The 21,906-nt window shown below is 40.1% G+C and overlaps 1 protein-coding gene across 1 annotated transcript in view; it reads left to right on the top strand.

Moving 5' to 3' along the window:
• Positions 1–21,906, top strand: part of COL22A1 (collagen type XXII alpha 1 chain) — a 186,369-nt gene that overhangs the window by 149,691 nt on the left and 14,772 nt on the right. The window contains exons 39-52 of the mRNA XM_054385294.1: positions 821–898; positions 3,732–3,767; positions 4,624–4,677; positions 11,074–11,118; positions 11,530–11,577; positions 13,068–13,181; positions 13,365–13,418; positions 15,412–15,465; positions 16,292–16,345; positions 17,848–17,901; positions 19,232–19,285; positions 20,038–20,091; positions 21,189–21,242; positions 21,774–21,818. Coding sequence (XP_054241269.1) covers positions 821–898; positions 3,732–3,767; positions 4,624–4,677; positions 11,074–11,118; positions 11,530–11,577; positions 13,068–13,181; positions 13,365–13,418; positions 15,412–15,465; positions 16,292–16,345; positions 17,848–17,901; positions 19,232–19,285; positions 20,038–20,091; positions 21,189–21,242; positions 21,774–21,818 — 798 coding nt within the window. The remainder of the gene's footprint in view (positions 1–820; positions 899–3,731; positions 3,768–4,623; positions 4,678–11,073; positions 11,119–11,529; positions 11,578–13,067; positions 13,182–13,364; positions 13,419–15,411; positions 15,466–16,291; positions 16,346–17,847; positions 17,902–19,231; positions 19,286–20,037; positions 20,092–21,188; positions 21,243–21,773; positions 21,819–21,906) is intronic.

Genomic DNA, 21,906 nt, shown 5'->3' with positions numbered 1-21,906 from the left:
GTTGCAAGTCTACTGCCAACACGAGACCAAATCTCACAACTGCAATGCAATCCATAAAAAAATCTTATTTGATTTCTCCCTATAACAAGAAAACAGGTGTTAAATTTGAGTACTTCAGATGAATTTTTTCTTAACCTTCTGTCTACAATGCCCATTAAACAGTGTCAAGTAGTTGCCTGTATTCTGCAGGTTTTACCATTGAAAATCCTGTTTTCTTAAGGAGAAACCTGTAATATAGTCCTCTAGAGAGGGTAGTAGAAATATTTTTTTACAAACAGTTATCTGTACATTTATGTAGGTATGCCTGTGTTAATGAAGGAAAGGAGAATATCAAGATGTAACCAAACATTCCTAATTCTGTCTTCCCTCGATAAATAATCTGTTTTTTTAGCAACGTTTGCAGCTTAGCCATCTGCCAGAGAAACACAGAGAAAGAAAAGTTCATTACGGTTCTCAGTGTTTCCTCAAGCCAAAAAGAGCGCCTAATACCTTGCAAACAATTGGATGCTGTGCACTAAACCAAATTAAAACATTTGCAGAGGCTGTGTTCCCACTCAGTTATGTGATGTAGCACACAGTGGCATTGTGTGAGTGCTCACAGAGGTGGGCTGGGGCTCCTGTGAAGGAAAGGGGCAATTTTCTTGGCATGATGTGACAGTAACTGTGCCATGTCCCCGTGCTGTCCCAATGTGACACTGTTTCTCTGTGGGTGGAATCAGGTCAGCATGTATCAGTGTTATGTTCTGCTGTAAAACCTGATTGCAATTCAGCACATTCTCTCAATAATGTACAAAGCTTTTAATTTCTTCCTTTATTTCAGGGTGAGAGAGGAGCTCCTGGCCTCCCTGGACAGCCAGGAGACAGAGGTGTGCCAGGAATTGGGCTGGCTGGACCCCCTGTAAGTAGTAGATTCTGCTGCAACCTGTAGCAGGGCAAAAACTTAGCGCTTGCCTTCTGGGGGATGCATTGCCTGTGTTCAGCTGTGCCAAGAGCCTGAGGGACATTTTACTCTCTGAAGATGCAAACTGCTAACTAAACCAAAGGCTGCTCTTCATGGCTCAGATATTTACCTGTCTGCTGGGAGGGCTCTTGATGCATTTGGTTTCACTTGAAAGAGAAAGGCATAGCAGTACTATAGGAGTGATTGATATCACCGGCTGTTACTCCTGACTTTTCCATGTCATCTTGACACATTGGCTGTGGATGTGAGTTGAGGTCTGTGCTGAGCTAGCAGCTCTGGTCTGCTAGGCAGACATAACCTTGCTGTCATCCTGTGTGTGACAAACATGCTCACATTGGTGTCACAGTCAGCACCCTGACAGGGAAATAGAAAATCGAATTCCTTAAATTGCTGCATTCCAAGAGAGCCATCATCCCCATAATTTCCCAGAAATAGCTGAGCCTCACACAGCTCTGCCCTCACCTCCTATCAGGAGGCTGCTGGGAGTCTGCTGTGGAAAATTTGGGTGTTCCTTATCAGTGGAGTTCAATTGTTCCAGTGCTTGTCATGTAGAACACCTCTTGAGAGGAGGGGAATTTGGGAGTACTTTGCTCAGAGTTCTTCTAATATGCACTGATTTTCAAGTAAAATATATCTGGGGCAAAGCAAACTTTATTCCTAGCTGTAATTGCTAGATGACATCTGAGACCTTGCCTTCTTTCATGACCCCTGTACTTGCCCTGATGCTGTACCATTCAGTCTTTGTTTTTGTAGTTTGGTTATCTACATACAGGTTTTCTAATTAGTACAGGAAATCACCTTGAAACGATAAGTCATATTGCTGTGTAATACAGGTTGCCAAAACTAGTTTTCTGAGGTATAGGCTCAATTAATATTTGCTTTTACCACTCCAAACAGACTGGGTCAGTCATGTTTTATGCTGTGACTTTGCCATGGCCTTCACGGTCATCCCTGGATTACCAATGATTGGAGATTTGCTGGGTGTTATTTATTATGATGTTCTTTCATTTCTTAATGTTCAGGCATTGATATTAAAATTAAAATGAAATTAGCAAATTAATATCTGGCTTGTTTGAAAGTCGCTAAGCCCTGGCTAGTTTTTTAATTACTGATTTTTAGATTCAGTACAAGGGTAGATGAGTTCACTTTTGCCTCCTGATGTACACCAGATGACAAAGTTATTCTTCACTGGGGTTTAGCATCTGCATATCTATGAACACAAATGTAGTCGTTTGATCCCAAATGTAGGCATCACTTGTTTCATACTAGAAGATTACTTTTTTCTGTGTCATTGTTTGACCACTGTCAGGATGAACAGCCACTTACATACCACACTATTCCTGATTTATTTGTTTTTACTTCATCTGCTTCACTAAATACTTTTTTCTTTTTGACAACTATTATGATGGTTTTCTCCACCATAAATTCATCATATCCTCAGCTCCCGTTCAAAGACTCTGGGATCCATCAGGCTTTCACAAAGACTGAGTCCCACAGTAAAAAAACAGAATAAAGTCAGCAGAGCTGCTTCAGTGCATATTGCACACTGAATTAAAGGTGTCAGCCTGTACCCTTTCTAGCTGTGTAAAAGAATTTTGTGTATAACATTTTCAACTTCAGAGCTGAGAGCCCTCACCTTGTTTCCTCCTGTGCCTCTAACCTCTTTTGGTCTTTGCTCCCTGCGTAAAAGGATTTATTGTTTTTTACTTTGCTAAAGTACTGAGTTACTACTTACATACCACTAAGCTATAAATTGAGCATTAACAGAGCATGTCCCCAGCTGAAGCAGAAGCAGAAATGGGAACTGCTTGGAGAAATGAGGTGAACTCACATGCTTTTGCTGAAATTCCTTGATGGACATGTGTGCTGCATAAGTAGAAGGGTTTTTTTCTTGCTCTGCCTTGCCCTGTTCATATGGGTTCAGAATTGCCTTTAGCCTTTGCTTGAACAGAGCATCAAGGCATCTTGCATGGAAGACTGTATGAGGATTAGTGACTTTATGTCCCTGAAATAGGAACAAAGGGGATGGAAGTCTTAGTGTGAGCTGATTTGTTCAAACATAGCCCCAGAGATGTGAGGTCAGGTCTTGTTTTGGGTGTGTTTGGAATGACAGGTTGACTCATCTATGCTTGCTACTGGTACTGAAGCACTTCTGTGGTTTTCCTGTGGATGTCTTCTAGTGGCTCACTCTACTCGGCCTCACCTTTTTAAATTACATTGCCAAATGAATAGCATATACAAACTCACTGGAATCCCTAATTTGACCTCATTTAAGTAGCACACAGACACCATCTTCAGGATGGTTTTCTTTTTGTTAAGCTGAATATAGTGGTCTTCATGGGGAAATTTCCCTGTCCCAGCCCAACAGATGTGAGGGTGCTGTGTCCAGCCAGTAGAAAGGTTCTCTTCCAACTTGAGACATGTTCTATGATCCTATGACTGTGCTGATGAAGTGCTGGGATCAGACAAACATTATGTTAGCATACAACTGACCTCTCTGGTGCCTTTTCCTCTCTTTATTTCTCCACTTTTTCCTCTGTGACCCACCTCAATTTCTTCATTACTCTTCCACTGATCTTTCCTCTAAACATCCTCCTGTGGGTATTGCACACTCCAACAACATCTGTGTGAGCCGCCTGTCACACTTGTACCTTTTCCTCACCCTTCTTTTTTTCAGTTTTTGTTATCTTGGCACTTTGGAATCCACTCTGATGAGCCAAGAGGTGATGTGAATTTAGTGTTTTGACTGCTGTGTCTTTTGTCTTTGCAGGGCCCTGTGGGACCCCCAGGAGACAAAGGGTCATTGGTACAGTATGTCTTTCTAACTACACCCAAATCTTATGGGGAGGGGATAACCATATTAATTGTGTTTCTACCAGTGATTTCATGAAGGCATGTTTAATCAATTTTTTTTGCCCAAGAATGGTAGGGTCACGGTGTGGCTGACCCTCCAAATGGGACTTCTCTTATACATTACCAGCTACTTGTCTGCTGCATTGAGTTGTGAGAAAGAGTTGGTAGAGACTCATGACCTGGGGCCAGCTTTATCTTACCTCTCAAAAGTATTACGAAAGAATGTGTCACTCTTTTATCCCATTTCATTCAAAGTGTTTCAAGGCACAGTGCTATGCCTATAGCCTAGGCCTTAGAGGTTTAAACAAATGTTTTTGAGCATTTTTCTCACTTAAGTCGTACAGAAAACTCTACATTTCAGTATTCACCAAACATAGTTCTTTAGCACGCAGTTTCACAAGGATGCAATCCACTGGTGTGAAAAAAATAACTGTGTCCCATGGTCTCAATATACACTGCTATGAATTTCCAGCACATCCTCCAGTCCTAGGCAGTGTGCTAGCTTGGCACTGAGGAGCTGGGCCTTCTTTTCTCCTCTGTAGTCCTGTGCTCAGCCATATTCATAAACCCATCCCTTTTCATAAACTTGCCTCCTATAAAGAGTCATTATTACCTTTCCAATTAAGGTATGTTAGATTTGACTTTAGTGACGAACACAAAGTTCCTTGAGGCACAGAAATTACTGGGATACTGCTATGTGAGTTTTGTTCTTGAACACTCCCACAGTTGTTTAACTGCTAGTTATATTTCTCTTCATCTAAGAAGCACTTCATAAGTACTGTTATTTGGCTTTGTTTTTTCTCTACCAGGGTCCTCGTGGTGTACCTGGTATCCCTGGACCGCAGGGGCCTCCTGGCCAGGATGTAAGTAAAATAAAATTGTAAGTGCTCACAAAATTTGCCAATGTTCAAATCCAATTTCCCCCAAAATTGTGCTGATACTCAACTGCAGTCAATGAGTGTTACTAGGGTGGTCCAAATGAGTTTATTGCAGAAGTGGATTTCTTGATCAGGATTTCAGATAGAAAAAGGGTTAGGATATGGAGAACAGCCTGAAGGAAAGTGATGGACTTTACCTTTTAAAAACAACAGTGGAGAAGGGTCTTTGGCAGCACAGGCTGGGGAGCCATCTCACACTGAAAAAGGATGATTGTTACGCTGTCTAGGAACTTCTTAGAAGATGCAGAGATAAGTAACTTGTAATGTTTCTGTGAAAACAGGGCCACAGTTATTAAAAAACCCTCTTTGTGAATTCATTTTGCTGCTGCTGCAGAGCATAAGGGATGACAGTTTAATCTCTTGGTGCATTGGCCTCACTCTTGCCTTCTCAGTGGGTGAGTCATGGAGCTGAGGGATAGAGAGAAAGGTGGCAGACTCCCAGCTGGAAAGCTGACCCTTCTCACTGCCTGTCTCTGTCGCAGTGTTTAATCAAAAAAAGGCATGGTTTTTTTTCTCTGCTAGTCAGCCAGCTCTGTGATGTGGAAACCAGTCCTGGAGGAACATCAGTAAGGAGGCTCTGAATATTTTTGAAAGGCCTGAATTTGTGCCTTTTGAGGGAATTCTGTGGGGAAAGGGGCAATCGCCTTCTATAACTCTCCATCTCAACAGCTGCTTTATGACATTGTGATGACTGAAATGGGTACCAGTCTTCACAAAGTCCAAGGCAAGAGATTTTCAACCTTACTGTGGCTTTATTAATGTATATCAAATTGCTTAAAGGGGATGTTTTTCTGAGATGTTTAAGATTTTTGATCAAGAGGTTTTAAACAGCAGTTACAATATTTTATTACAAATATATTATGAAGGGAGTGCCAGAGCCAGCTTTTCTGACTGTTTTTCTGTCTCTACTCAGATCAGTGTTGACTGGTCATCTTTGCAGAGGCAGTACTACACTCTGTACTTCTTTCCCCACACAAAATTACTTAAGAGGAACCATTCCTTATGGTAGCTATAAAAGACATTCTCTATTATGCTGTTTTAATTGCACTCAATATGTCTTTTAGGAGCTGTCTGTATACTGCCTGTTAAGTAACTCCACCTGTGATTCAGGAAATGTAAATGTTAACTGCACAGCACATTCTAACATTTCTTGGTACAAAACATGGATGCCTGTTTTGACAAGATCATGCATTTGCAGTTTCTTGGTCTCCACTTTCATTTAGGACTAGTACAAAGGATTTTTTTGTTCTGCTTTTGCACTCTTCTATATCCATGTACTGTTCCTGTATTCTTTGAAGAATATTGTTTAAACAATATGTCTAGTAGTTAGGAGAGCTCTAGTTTGAATTGCTAAAATGAATTTGCCATGTAATTCCCAAGCCATTCAGTGGCAGTAGTCTTATTAACTATTCTCAGTGACTTGGTTTTTGCTGTGGCCTTTGCAAATGTATTCCATGATCTTTTTTTTTCCAAGACTGAATAATTCTTTTAAATCACATTTACATACATTAGGTTATTTTCTGCATTAGTTTTTCCAATTGGACGCTCATCAGGTATTCTTGCAAGTGTCTGATATAAGTTGTATTCCCTGATACAGCAAATCCTATTTACAGTTCTATGTGGGAAGGTGTAAGAGTCTTTCACAATAGATTTGGCCAGAATTATTTCTCATAGGTGAATAGATTGTTTGCTTTTTGTCTAGGTGCAGGGATGTGGCTGCTGTGTCCCTGTTTGCACATTAACAAAGCTGTACATGAATCCCAGAGATATAGATATGGACACAGCAGGCACTGACATGACTGATCACAGACTGCCCCAAACAAGGTGCTGGCTGCCATAGCACTTACATACAGGATCACTTACAACATACATATTGTGCAGAAAGATGGTTAAGAAAAGGTTTAATAAGATATAAGATGATTGGACAAACCATGGTGATCAGGTACCAGGGTTAGCCAGACAAGTGCACTGACCGATTCTGGTTTATGCACAACTGGCCCCTTTTATACCCTTTCCTGTTTATCCCCTTGTTTGTTACTCTCTGCTTCCCTGCATATCTCCTTATGCATCTCCACTGCTCTGTCAATTTTTGCACCACTCCCAGTTCAGGGTTCCCCTGGTTTACAATCCTATTACTTGCAAAGTCCAGGTTGATCTTTGTGGAAGTGCACCCTGTGGTTTCTTGATAGTCCATCTATTAGTGTGAGCAAGGTTTGCTTCTTGTTAGTTCTAGGTCTTGGTATATTTTGTTTCTTGTTTCCTTCCTGCTGTAGTTTCCAAATTGACAAGGTCCTGGATCAGACAGCTTTGCTAAAATAAACTTTCTCACACTCCCAATGCCTTCTTCAGTTAGTGTGACCATCCAGGTTTGGTTCCCATCATTGCCCTCCTTATGTGTTGGGCAGGTTTGTGCCCCCACATGTTCTTATTTACAGTTTCCTCCTTGTTTTCACTTCTTGCTTTGAAAAAGATCCTTGACCAGATACCACTACAGAACCAGACACTCTCTGGTCAAATACCCTTACACTACTCATTTTTTGAAAACATCTACTCTCCTCAGTGTGTCTAGGGGGATAGATAAAATGTTTCTGTTCAACACACCTATTTAGTTCCCTTAGATTAGAAAACAATCTGAATGAGAAATTCTCTTATCCTACTAACAGCAGTGAGGGCATCCATTATAGGCTCTTTCTGTATTTTTATGATGACAATGTTAATTAACATCAATATTGAACTAACCACATATTAATTATGTTAATTATTCATGATAACCAAGGTCCAGCGTTACCAGGAAGTTCATCTTCCCTGGAATTTATTTTCATAATTAGAAACCTTTGTCAATGCATATATTACTGCCACCGGATCTGAAAAGCAGAGTTTGCTGTTCTGGGGTTGATTTTCCCTTGCAGTTAAAAGGACGGTTCCTTTGTGCTTATTTTAGGGTACTTATTTTAGGGTACACACATCCCAAACCAGAGTACACTTATTAAACCTCCTATTGGCTTTTTATTCCTGGGAATTACAGCCTATTTAAGTTACTGCATTTCAAGTTTAATTTTCAGCCTTATAGAATGACTCCCCCATGGTAAGCCTTTCTCAAGGACTTTATTTTATTATACACTGGTTTCCTTATACACTTTCTTTTATTTTTTTCCCTGAACACCATTTTTCAGCACATCTTTTTGCACAGCTTCCATCAGTTTCCAGCTGGAAAGCATTCCTGTGTGTCAGATTTTGCAAACCAGTAGCAATATTCTTGCATCACTTCAGCAGCATTTCTTTGCAGTGCCACACAGTTTTGGGGCAGACTCTGTAAAGTTTTTTGGGTTTATGGTTCTGGTTTTTGTTTTGTTTTGTGGTTTGTTTGGTTTGTTTGTTTTGTTTTTTTCTTATTTTCCAGCTTTCCTTTTTCCAGTTTCCTCCACTGTTAGTGTCATGTAAAGGGGTATGGATGTGATACATGGCTGAAGGAGGCCATCCCATTGAGTCATGAGCTTCAGAGTGGACTCTCTTTCTTTCTAGACTTTCTCTCAGGGAGGAGCCTAACTGTTCTAAATACACTCTTTGTCCCAGACTTGGTCAATGGTTTGTGACTAAGATTTATATATCTGTAGCCACTTATTAGAATCAATGTGTGCCTTTTTCAGAGCCCTGCCTAGAACTTTCACTGAGAACTTTCCTCTGCTTTGAACTCTGCTTCCAGTTGCCTGTCCTCTGATAATGCAATGTGCTGAAATGCCTTCATCCTACATGTGGTTTGTTCATTTCAGCTCAGAAGGACATTCTTCAAAGGGCATTATCTTTTTTGCAGTCTTGTCCCTTTCAACTGTTTGACTTTTCCTGGGAATGCTGTGGCACATAGCTTAATTTCTTATCTTGGTTTATTTGCACATTTGCACATCTTGGTTTATTTGGACAGGGTTCCAAGCTCCACATAAAAAACAGCATTCAAAAAAAATAGGTCTAGCCTTTTATATCTCAAGGCAGTCTGACACAATGTGAATATCACAGCCATGTTTAAAACTTTTCTAGTACTTCAGTTTTAGCCACTTGCTTCTTGTGTGTCTTTTCTCATAACTAAGAATTATTTTCCTATGTTCTCCTTTAAATAAATCTTTAAATGTTCAGATTCCACCACTGGCATCATGTCTTGTTTCAGATCCCTAAGAAACACGCTGTCAGCATGCCCTATGGTAGAAATTGTTTGTTTCTAGTTAGCTTGAAAGACAATTCTGAATTGTCTTTGCTGTGTTGCTTTTTGATCCAGAATGGTTCTCATGTCTCAAGTCTTTGCTTTACATCACACTCCTTAAAGAAAGTGCTGTGTGAGTCTGACTGAACAAAGTAGGTCTGGGAATATAAAATCTGTATAATTTAGGCAAGCCTCTTCCCACTTACAGAAGTGATTGAGAACCACTGGGGAAAGGATGCCAAAAGCGTGACCTTACAATTAGCATCTGTGAAACAGAAGGGACTTTGGGAGCATCATACAATCTTCTACTTTTACACTGCTGCTCTGTGGAAGAAGCAAAACTACAGATGGTTATAATATTTACTTAATATTCCCCAGAAAGACATTTGTGGGGAAATATGAGCTAGGAATCTTCTTCACACCTTATCTTTTCTTGCTTCTCACGTGCAGAAAGTTTGGTTCTTTGGGAAACAAACTTCCATCTCTGGACTTCAGTACTCGTTCAGTTCAACTTTATCTCCATTTCAGTTTGTGTTTAATATTCATGTGTTAGGAAGTCAAGATAACTGAAGGGTTGTTCACCCAGAAATGTTTAATGTAAACATAGGAAAAGAATGATTTGTATATTTACCTAGTTTTCTCTCCAGCAAGAGGTACAAGATTTAAATTGTAAGTGTGATACAAGGATGAAATTCAAGTTTGCTGTAACTATGGTGTAGCAGGATATCACAACTTTGCCTGTGTGCACACAGCACACTGAAGTCATTCACCCCTAACTCCCATCTGGTTGTCTGCATAAATAATACAATTAACTGATTGGAGACAACATACCAGCCTGAGACAAGGTGATTGACAGAACGCCTAATGCCCTTCTTGGCAAAGCATTTGAACAATTTTAAAAGGAGCTTTCCAGATGGAAATATTGGGTGGTTTCAGAGAGTCCCCTAGGTAACCTCTGTTGAGCCTAGGCCAACTGAAAGCCACTACTTGTATCTTATGTGTTGATTAACATTCTGGGTGGGGACTCTGGCACCATCTCCAGGTGGATCCTGCTTGGAGAATAAACGAAACTGAAAATAGACAAGATGCTTTTAAATGGTCAGTAGAAACTGTTCCTGCAGATGCAAGCATGGTCATGTAGGGCAAATTTATGTATGTAGGTAATATAGTTAGAAATGTTGTATGTTCTTAAAAGTACTTAAGATGGTTAGAACATGCATATGCCTGAGTGATGACACAGGCTGACAGCCCAGCTGGATTACAGGAGTTTATCAGAGAATGGTTTGGCAAAGTCTCATCCAGTCCAGCTTGAAACACCTCTGTAAGGATGCTTGCAGTGCAAATTTCTGTCACCATCCGGGCAGTGACCAGCTGTCCTGTTCTGAAAATGCATTTTCCCATGTGAACATTACTTTCTGCAGAGATTTAGAAATAATCATTAGTTTTGTTTTGCTTGTGGGTTGGGTTTGTTGTTGTTTCTGTTGGTGGTGGGTTTTTTTTGTTTGTTTGGTTGGAGTTTTGTTTTGTTTGGTTGATTTTTAAATAAAATGATTATTTGTTAGTGACAGGCAAGAGATGCTGCCTGGCAGTAGGGGCAGTATCCCTTTTCTAAACCATGACTTCCTGAATATTAAATTCTGAGGATACTGGTGTTTTATATGCCTTCATTTCAGGAAAGCTGATAAAAATACACCTCCATAAGCAAACAAACAAAAAGGCTCATTACTATTTCAAGGACAAAGAACCTGTTTGAAGGGCTTGTGCAAAACAAGGTCTTGATTTTGCATGTTAGAGGTATCTTCAGGGATTTAAAGCTTCATCCTTCTTGCTATTGCAGTTCATAGTGCTTCCTGTGAGCAGATGAAAAGCTAATGCGCTTTCAGCCTTTGTGTGACTCGAATGAATTTAACAAGGTCACGTGGTAGATAAGTGACATTTAGGAGGGGTTCAGAGGATGTTAAAGTTGGAGATATTTAAAGGAGTTTGCTGTTTGTCACATGCAAGGGGTAGTGGTGCTCACTGTCAGAAAGGTAAATCTGTGCTAGTCCAGAGCAGTCAGCTAAGTATGGAAGCAACTTGGGGATTGCTGCATGATAATTTCACTGTATTTTCTTTCTCTTGATCTGTAGGGCCTGCCTGGAAATCCAGGGGAAAGAGGACCTCCTGGAAAACCAGTATGTAATTAAATTCTATATTGCATCCTCTATTTAACTCAGTTTTCACCTGTGTATCTCACCTCCACTGCTGCTCTTCCCAGCAGAGTGACTAGAAAAACACTAATAACCACTGAAGGGTTGTAATAAAAACATTTGCAATGAGTTTGGAACAGTATGAAAATAAGTATGTATCCAGCATATATATACAAAAAGGCATTTTCCTAGCATCACTGTGCAGTACCCTTATCAAGAACTCATCTGGAGTGTGATAAAGTGCATGAATCATGTAGGGCAGGGAGTACTTTTGGCCCAGTGAGTCCTAGGAAGGGCAAGGGAAACCAATGAGAGTCCATAAGCATATTCAGGGCATTTTCTTGTACCTTGAAGCTTTCTAAATTTGTTTGTGATAACAGATTTTTCATTCCACAGGGTTCCCCACCCCTGCTCTCTCCAGAGGACATAAATCTCTTGGTAAAGGTAATCAGCCTTTGATGACAGTGAGAGTTTATCTGTATGTTTGATTCAGATGTGGCTAACACTCTCTAACGGGAAAGTGTCCGAGCCACAAGTGCAAAAGGTGCCTTTAAGCACTCTGTTGAAACTTGCAGGTCTTCTACTTGCACTGTTAGGGGCCCACTGGAAAACATGATGGAGATCAAAATCCAATTGCCTTTTGACCATCCCTGTCAATGAAATGACCTACACAGATCTTTATAATATGTTTGTTAGAAAACGTGAGACTTCTGCTCTTTCTGGAATGTGCATTCCTGAGGAGAAATAAACATTGACAAGTTGTATTATCTAAACCAGAAAATGGAAATCAATTTAATAAAATGTCTGATTTTTCCCTAATACCATCACCAGTGGCTGGAGCAGTTCTCAACTGTGGGTGCAAAGTCAGTTTTCATAGTGCATCTAAAAGGATGCAGGTAATTAACCCCAGAGGCAGCTTTTACTCTCCACGTAGAGAGTATTCTGGGAAACAAGTCAAGTATTCAATAGGTGTTGACTGCAAAATCTTTATGGATTTGTCTTGGAGTTGACTTGTGAGATTTTTAAGCAGTTTTGGGACATGGCAAGAAATCCTTTCTTATTGATTAAAATAAACTAAAAGGTTAGCTTTTATTACCAACTTCATTAACAAAATGACCCTTTTAAGACTGTTACTGTGAAATACCCTCACTGAAGAGTTGTCTTTCTTTTGGAGCTGAGTATGTATGTAATTCTTTGGGATTTCTGATCAGTACAATAGCAAGAGACTGATTGTTAAGTGCAGGATGTCATTTTGATTTTTTTCACTCCACACTTGGTACAAATATACATAAAGCATCACCTTGAAATCGCAGCTAAAATTAGGACTTTGTTCTGCATGTTTCTCAAACACTTATATTACAAGTAGATAAATATGCATGTAGGAACTTAGTTTAACCCAGTTTTACAATGGATCAACAACATCTGGATGTTGGAGCAAGGTAAGATAAATCTTGGCCTGATGACCTGTCTGTTTCTTTTGCAGAACACCCTTGCTGACATTGTGCTGCACCAGGGTTTTCCCTAGCAATCTGCCCTCTCTCTGAGCCTTAACCCAGCTCTTTCACACTGGTGTAGACAGTGTTCTTGTAGTCTTGTAGCTTTAAAACAAGGTTGTTCTTGGGAGTCTTGCTTTGAGGCTCTCTAATCTCCCATTAGGAAGAGCTTTACATTGGTTTCTTCATCCTGGTTGATAAGTTAGGGCTTGTCCAGCTAGAACTAATGGGAAACTCCCCATGGGAGCATTTGTGAGCTCAGCTGCTGACCTTTGCTCTGCTCCACACTACCCACATTTCAGTTCTGTAAATTCGGTAACCCAGTTCAAACTGCAAAGGCCTGTGTACTACACTAGCACTATACTGCTGCTTTCATAAAGGGTGACTGTAGGGTCTGCTAAATGCCTTCAATCTATTGCTAATGTATTTCACCATATCTAGGATGTGTGCAGTGAATGTCCTCCTGGCCCACCAGGACTGCCAGGCATCCCAGGTTTCAAAGGTGATAAAGGTCTTCGAGGGCCACCAGGCAGAGATGGTCAGGATGGGAAAATGGTAAGAAAGCTGGGGAAGTGACATAACCTTGGATGTGGCATAATCTTGTTTTTCTTCTAACATATTTAGATAATTGATTTTTATTTTATTTTATTCTGGCCAGCAAACTACTGCATCTTTTCTAGATGTCTGTGAAGTCAATGGACTAAACCAGTGTTTACCTCTACCGCTTCTGCATTGCAGGGGAATGCTGGTCCCAGAGGTCCTACAGGCCCACCTGGACTAGATGGCCCAAAGGTTGGTTGGTTTTCTTCAGTTATCTAATGAAAACTCATTTGTGTCTAGTTAGTACACTATCTGAAGCAGGATATTGGTGGCATCCATTTCTGTGTAAGGGGGTCAGGCTGGCCTGTTGAATGAGCCTTGTCCTGACATTGAAGTGCCACATGCTCCCTACATGTGGAGCTTCCCCCACATACACAGTTTCCCTTAAATAACACAGACACTAATGAAAGGCCTGATTCTTAATGCCGACATTCATTAGTGTCTTGATGACAATGACTTCAGCTTAAATTTCAATACAAATCAGGTGAGGAAGAAATGAAAGATTCAGCAGTAGCCTCCCTGCCTGTTCCTCTGCTCTTTAAACCTATATGTTTGAATCACTTAAATTAAGGGTGATGCAATGTGGGCTCCATATATGCTATCTCCCATTTAGGGTTTATCCACAGACTGAATGTTTCCTGAATCACTCCTCATTTCAGCTGTGTGCCTAGCAGTCTAGGGACACACACTAACATAAAAATTCCTATGTCTGAAGGATTCCAATAATGCCGTATTTCAAGCCTTTCCCATCAAGGATTCTGTCATCAGTGTGCTCACAATGTCAGTACCTGGTCACAATCAAAACCTTAACAACTGCCGAACGTGAAGTAAATCAAAAGAAATCAATGGAGTGAGCTATAAGGGCATTTCATAATGGACCACAATTTCCTTCAGACTTCCCTGCAGTACTTACCTACTGTCTAAACCACCTTCTGCAGTTTTAACATCTTGCTATTTTCACTTAGAGTGTAGGACAGGCTAATGAATTAATTTTGTATCTTGCTGTTTTAAAAGTGTGGTGGCAAAGGCAGTAGAGTCTCAAAAGTAAATGCAGGGTTGATCCAGGATAAAATTCATAAATCAGTTAATAACCCATAAAGATAATAACTGGCAAAAATGCCAAGAAATGTGAGACATATCTGCAGAGATTTGGGCAACAGGAATGAATGTTTAGCTGAAGTAATAGGATCAATTTTAAATGGTATATGTGCATAAAATGAAATCAATTGATAAACAGTCTAAAGTGTATTCAGTGAAAAGGCATATTCATAGAATTTGCAAATATTTTAAGAATATGTTGGAAGACTTTTAAGAAGGTGCAAACACATTCTTTGTGATTCCTTTCTAAATTCATTAGGAGGAACCTTGAAGTAAAAGATCTTCACTTCTGAAGATGTAGCACATTGTCCTAATCAACATCCAAACTAGTATTAGGTTCCATTCTGACGTAGATCAGTAGAACTGCAGATCTTTGATCATGAGCAGCTTCATGCCTTCTGGCAATATGAATTAGGCCTCCTTTATTAAATAGCAGCCCTCCCTCCAAAACTTGTCTCCTACCTCTCATGTAGTAAACCAGAATATTCTTTCCATGATCAGAAATTCATTAGTGTTCATCACTTGTCCTTATGTCATCATGTCATTATTTTTCACTGTATGAGACTGACTTTAAGCATTGACAGCCAAAACATGTACATTTGAGTTAGCTGCCTCTGTTTTGTGTCACTAGGACAGGATTAGAGAAAGAAAGGAGCACTTTCTGAGTGAATTTTCTGACTGCACCTTGGAAATGTTGGTTTTATTGCTGATGAAGAGAGAGATTACTAGCTCATAGTGTGGACACCTTTGTTAGGCTACATGATCTCTTACCAAGATCTGATTTAGTGACATTCCTATCAACCTGCCTGCTTTCTGAGGATGCTTAAGTCCTTTTCATATCCTTGAGACTACAACATTAAAAAAAGGTCTATGCTGAGCCTGCCAAGGGCCATTCTTCAAATGTATTTCTGGTTGTAGGCTTGGCAGTGAATGTCTAGAGAAGAATTTAAGAGGAAGGCAATCAACACAGTCTTAATTCACGAGTTTTATGGTTGAATGTCTAAGAGCTTTATGAAATAGGTCAAAAAGCTGATACAATACTGAATCTATGTGACATCCAATTTTATTTTTTTTTCTTCATTATTAGGGTGCTAAAGGAGACCGTGGTATGACGGGAGATGTAGGAGAGAAAGGTGAACAGGTAAACACAGAGCGTGCTTTCCGACAGTGCAGTCACTCTGATTGTTCCTTCATCAACAACTTTGTCTGCAGAGGAATACCCTTCTCAGAGGCAGAGGAGGAAGATGGAAATTCTTCATTGCTGATGTACTTTAAATGGGCTGTGCTGAAAAGTGGAACTGTAGCAGTCCTCCACAGGCTTCCATCCCTGTCTCCAGTGAAAACCCTCCTGTGTGATCTACTTCCTCACCTCTAGACAGGATGCATTCAGTTCTCTACATTACCTAACACATTTATTTCCCCAGATAATGCCTAGATATGATTCAGTAGGTCAGATGTCTTTGGGTTGATAAAGCCAGTGTTTTTATTAGTCCTAGAAGATGAATCCAAGGATGACCTCTTAGGAGGGACTGAGATGCCGCTTGAAAGAAGATAATGGTCTAAATTAGAGCAAACTGTCATAGTTAATTTTGCCAAGGGCTGAGTCAATAGTTTAAGGTGCAAATCAGCACCTTTTCAATGAGATTTGTAGGATATTTTAAAGAAATCTGGTTTTCTGTCTGATCTCCTGCCTTATACAGTTCCACAATATCCTTTCTCATATTCCATTATCATAGGCTGAAGCACACATTAGAAAAAATATACTTTAACTATGTTTATTTCTGAAATGTATGCTTTGAAAATCAAGGTTTTGCTTTAAAAAGCCATGTGTCTTTATTGAGTTATAACCAGCTCCATGTGTATTGTCTCATTTTCATGTTAATTCACAATATTCAATCACCAGTTAACTTTTATAAAGCTAGAAATGTGGATGATGCATAAAGAAAGTCTCTCTTTTCGTTCCACAGGGTCACCCTGGAATGCCTGGCTTCTCAGGGGCTCCTGGAAACCCCGGTCCACCTGTAAGTTCCTCTGTGGCAAAGATGGTGCTGTATTTTCATTATAAAGGCTGTTGCAAGTTCCCTGTGGAAGAAAGGATCATTCCCATCTATCTATGCATTGCATCTGCATTTTCCAGTGGGTTCCTAGTGGGCCCCTGAGTGTCATAGAGTTCCCCATGCATGTTCCCACACACACACAGTTGCTATTTCATACACTGGCCACTTTTCACTGATTGCTTCAACTCTCCCTATAAACTGATGCAAAGCTTCAGTTCTTCTCTTTATACAAAACAATGATGAAGAAAACTCTTCTACAGAAACTGCTTAGTAGTATTTGTATAAATGTTTTCTCACATGTAGAATAAGTTGTCAGTTTAGAACCAGCAGATCTAAAAGTATTTTACTTCTCAGTTTTACACAGTGGTTTGAGACTGGATTTTCTCCAATTTTTGTATCCTGTGGGTTACTTTTGCATTAAAAGATATTTTGTGTGTGCCCTTCTACATTAGCTCTGTCTCTGTAAATATGATTATGCTTCTTTGTATTTAAAAAAAGGTGACAGTGCAGAAGCAGGGCTCAAATAACTTGGCTCTCCAGCTTCTGAGATCATTGTTTACACCCTTCAAGAACTGGGATTTTTCCTGAGTGAAGAACTTTTCTTTCCAAACCACCTCTCTTTGTTCACAGTCATCACTACTCACATTGCTGCTTACAGTGCAGTTTGGCTCTGCTGTGCTGAGGGTGTGCAGCATTGGTCTACTCTGGGGATCAGCAGCCTCTTCAAAGCTGAGTTTACATTTCACTGACTAAATGACAGAAGATATCAGGAAAGAGGATTAGATTAAAATTCTTCATTAGGATGGCAGCAGTACCTAAAGGATGCTGAATGCTTTGCCCCTGGTACAACTTGTGGACCTGCTTTATGGATCATTTGCACTCCTGTTGGCATTATTTTAGGAGAAGCTAATAACACATTTACTGTATCTGTGGTAACCTTATGTTGCTCTAACCTTATTAAAAGTCTTTACACTATTCTGTGAAACCCCCTGAAGAGACTCACAAACAAAATATGCAAAGTAAAATTGAGCCTGTCAAAGCAGAGCAAAATGTGATGTTCCCCTAGATGATTTTTTTTCTTCTACTTTTGCTGACTTTTTTTCTCTGTCTGCATTGACTTGTAGCTCCAGAAGTTTGCAGGTCATGGAGTGTGCATCAAACTCCTTCCATAATTTCTGTTCTTCAGAGTTATTTTTGTCACAAGATTGGCTTTTTTGGATTTTCCCCCTATTTTCAAAAGGAAGGGCCAGGACCAAAGTCAAATATCTGGCTATTTCTGGTTTTGGAAGCTGATTGGATGCAGAGGTTGGCACTGCATTTTCTTTGATTAATAAAGAAATGAAAGAATGAATGTTGAATTGAGTGACTGAAAAAATCTTAATTGCTGCCTGCTGTGGTAGGGGGTATGTGGACAAATGTACTAAGTGTGTTAGTCACTCATATTGTCTCTGCTTTATTTTGTTTAGGGACCAGATGGGGCACCAGGACCAATAGGACCAGTAGGAAACACAGGAGATACAGTAAGCTCTAACCCGTTTCACCACCAGCTTCACCTATATTTATCTCTCTGAAATATAGCTGATCTGGAATCCCTGTCATGTCCCTTGAAAGCTCCCCAGAATATTCAGCTTGAATAACTCTACACCTGCAAGTAGGATCTCCACAGATAGCCACAGATCATTCTGTGCAGTTTTATTAACTCACCTAATGACATTCCAAATTACCCAGAGTATAATCCAGTCCACACGACTCTGAGGAGGTTTTTGTACCTCTTGTCTGTTGTAGGGGCTCTAAGGAAGTTTTTGTATCTCTTATCTATTGTACTTTGCTATTAACATATCTTAGTCTGTAGAACAGGATGTCTAAATCTCTTAGGATGCTTCATGACCCAGGCTAACACCTGAGCTGTGCATGGAGATTGTCAAGATGAAACTAGACACTTAAAGGATGTCACAGCATAAACTACTCAGATGCCTAAACCTGAGACCATTCCCTGGCATCACTGAAAACCTACAGATATAACCTTTGAGAAGTCCATGAAGAAGTTTGCTACTACTGAAGGGTGTTCAGGTGCTACTCCATGGTAATGCATCAGAAAAACCTGGGAGAGACAAGCAATCTGATTGATGGTATCTTTAGTTTGAAAAGGAAAAAGTGAACTTTCCCTGAATAATGCATACTGTTGAGCTGGAACAGTCTAAGGATATGTAATTCTGTGATTAGTTTCTAGATCAGGGTTTCCTAATGAGCAGGGTGCCTTTTGCAGACCCATTTCAACCTGAATTCTGACATAACTGAACAGCAGTGGCTCCTCTGTTGGCTGATATGAAATCAGTGAACACTCTCAGCAGAGAAGCCAGACACTACATAGACAAAGCTGGCTGAAATTCCCTTACAAATGCATGATTAAGGTTGAAACACTTAAAGACCTGGGATGCTATTGTCCATTCCTGTAGAGTAGGGGAATTTCTTGGGACTGTCGGCAAGACATTTCTCATAGCTACTCTTTTGTCAGGCATAAAATACACATCCTCTACTTTCTCTCTGGATACATTATGCAGAAAGTTAATGACTAAATATTACATATAATTAAACTTCAGAAAAATTACCAGTGATTTCAGTGGTTTCTCTGTAATAACTTGTAACTAACACTGGAAGTTTTATGTGAAAATAAAGCATTCCAGTTTAAACCAGAAGGAATTCAAGGAAAGCTCATGCACTATGTGACATGAGTAACAAGACCACATTTTCATAGTTGTTCCTTGTCAAACTCTACATTTGATTAATCTTCATCTGACAGAAGCATTTGAGGAGCTTGTTTGACCCTCAGAGTTTCTGCTTTCTTTCCAGGGCAAAGATGGTCCTCCAGGTCCACAAGGCCCACCAGGGTTACCTGGACTTCCAGTGAGTGCAATTCAGCTCCTAATTCAATATGTTAAACTGTTCATAAACACATATATGTGTAAAACAAAGAGCTGACATTTTTTTGTTCTTTGAAAGCTATGCATGATCTGTAATGATATCTGTTAGGTCAATGCTCTGTCCTTGGTCTAGGACAGTGTGAATGTTGTATTTGTTCACTTTAAAGTTAATTGAATCAAGTCTGTTCCTTATCTGTACAAAAATCAACCAATAGCTCCAGAGTAAGGGCTCAAACATTCATAGACTGGAATACTGTCTTTATCTGAATCCAGATGCACTGAGTCAAAGTCAAGTGATTCGTGGGCATAGACTCTTCTGCAAAAGTGTTTTAGTACAACTTTAATTTTTTTTTATCTTTCTAAATTTATCATAGGGATAGGACCAGAGCTATTTCTGGTGTAAAATAGCCTAGCTGAATGAAGATAATGACATTGTAATGATTTCTAACAGCTGTTTTCAGAATTCTGTTTTACGATTGTTGAAGTGCTCACAAGTGGAGGAAACCTCTTAGACTTGCCGCACTGGGGAGGGAAGCAGTTTGTGCTGTTACAGTAGTGTGGCAAGGAGAGGTTTATGGCTGACTTACAGAAACAGAGTCATTTTTGAAGGGTTAGGTAAAATTGAATATGCTATGATGAATCAGTGTTGTCGCTGTGAAAATCACACTGATGAAAACCACACCAATCGCCTATATTGACTCCTCCCTTTCACCCTGTTTTGCATTTCATTTCCAGGGCGTTGCTGGGAATGATGGCAAAGATGGCAAACCAGGATCTCTTGGGGAACCGGTAATGTAATTTAACGCTGTGTCACTCAGACAGTTAGAGCCTGAATCACCTTAGTGGTTTTGGAGCTGCCTATCTATGGACTCCTTAGGGGGAGCAGAGAGCCTGTTTGCACATCCTTTTTTTTAACAGCAGAAGGACTGTATTGTCATGAGCAATATATAAGAGTCACACACTAGCAATCTCAAAGTGAAACTGGGTTCTTTAACTTTTACAGCTACCATAAATACACTAAAACGTAGTGACTCCACTTTTACAGCTACTGTAAATATTGCAGAAGAAAGAAGGTTGTGTTGTAACATTAAACCTAGTGATCCATTTTTTAGGTAGAAGATTATGGAGCATAAAAACTTTAGAGCAGGTACCTTTAAAGAGCACGTATCTTTTCTAGATTGCTCTGTGGCAATTTATTTTCCAGGATTAAAGGTTTTATAATTAATTTTCTCTACTTAGTCTACAGTTGCATTTGCTGAGGGGAAAAAAGCTGAGCCATGAAATTGTCACTCAAAATGAAATGTTAATAAATTATGCAGTGAATGCTATTCCATGCAACTGTGTCTGTCATATGAAGAATGTGCTTCCATTATCTGGCACTGTTAGCCTCTTTCTTTGATTTGTCAAATGAGACTTAGTGGTTACTTAGTGGTTATGGGAAGAGCCAAGTTCGTAGTCATAAGGACAACTGGTATATGAAGCAGTTGTCACAGCAGCTGCAGATAGTTGTGTGCTTGCATCAAAACACCTGGTTTCTGTGTTCAAATGCTGATTTTGTATGTGTTGACTACGTACAGGTGCAGTTCTGTGCATTATCCCTTCTGTGTTAAAACATTGTAAAGGGACACCAGCCCAGAGATGTAAGCTGCCTTTGAAACTCAAAGGCTGGGTTCATGAGAGTGCAGCCAGGGGTATATATAGGAATGTCTGTTAATATTGTCCTCCTTGCATGCTCAGACTTCAGCTCAGACTCCAACTTAGTGGAGAAACTCTGGGAAACACAGTTCTCAGTGTTGTTACAGCTAAGGGAGAAGAGTGGAAAGTTTTCAACAGCAGAGAGATGGACCTGAGACTCTCACTAATATCAACATCATTGTTTCCCATAGGGAAAGCCTGGAGAACCAGGGCTCCCAGGCCGGGAGGGTCCCAGAGGCTTACCGGTAGGTGCTGCTCTGAAGGGTTCAATTCAGTCACCCTTCTGTCCTGTAGCTGAGAATTTTCTGTTGGGCAGATGAGATGCTTTAGTGATTGAAACGTGGAACTGAAGAGCTGACCTGGCTTAGAATAGTCATAGGCATTTCCAAATCCTTCACACTTAGGGAAGAGTAGGTCTCTTACCTAGAAGTTAAAGCACATAGCCTCACAATACCCTTTTTACCAGAAGGCATAGTCGTGGCTGTAGCCCTTATGTTCTCTGACATGTCCTCTGTAAGAAGAGAAACAACAAAATTCAGGGTTAATCTATTGTCAGATCACACCAGCAATACACGCACTACATTCTTGACCTAATAGTTTAAGGAGCCATGAAAATCTCTTCCTCTGACATGACCCTTCCTAATAACTCTGTGGGATATGCAGCTCCATGCTGCTCAGTTGTCAGAAATCTTAGGCAGAATTGGGGAAGGTAGAGTTTTCTTGGTGTTTTATACATCAGGGTAATGGATAATTATCGATTTTGTTCTCTTTTGTAGGGTTTCAAAGGACAGAGAGGAGACACAGGTCCACCAGGTCCCCGGGTAAGTAACCTGTGCCTCATACATGATCCGTTGGAGAAAGAATGTGTGAATTGGAGTTGACCCTTCTGAAGCACTAGGTAAAAGTGAT

The sequence above is a fragment of the Indicator indicator genome, chromosome 12 (genome assembly GCF_027791375.1).
Source record: "Indicator indicator isolate 239-I01 chromosome 12, UM_Iind_1.1, whole genome shotgun sequence".
Classification (NCBI taxonomy): domain Eukaryota; kingdom Metazoa; phylum Chordata; class Aves; order Piciformes; family Indicatoridae; genus Indicator; species Indicator indicator.
Note: the sequence above shows the minus strand (reverse complement) of the source record. Positions and strands in the feature narration are given on the sequence as shown.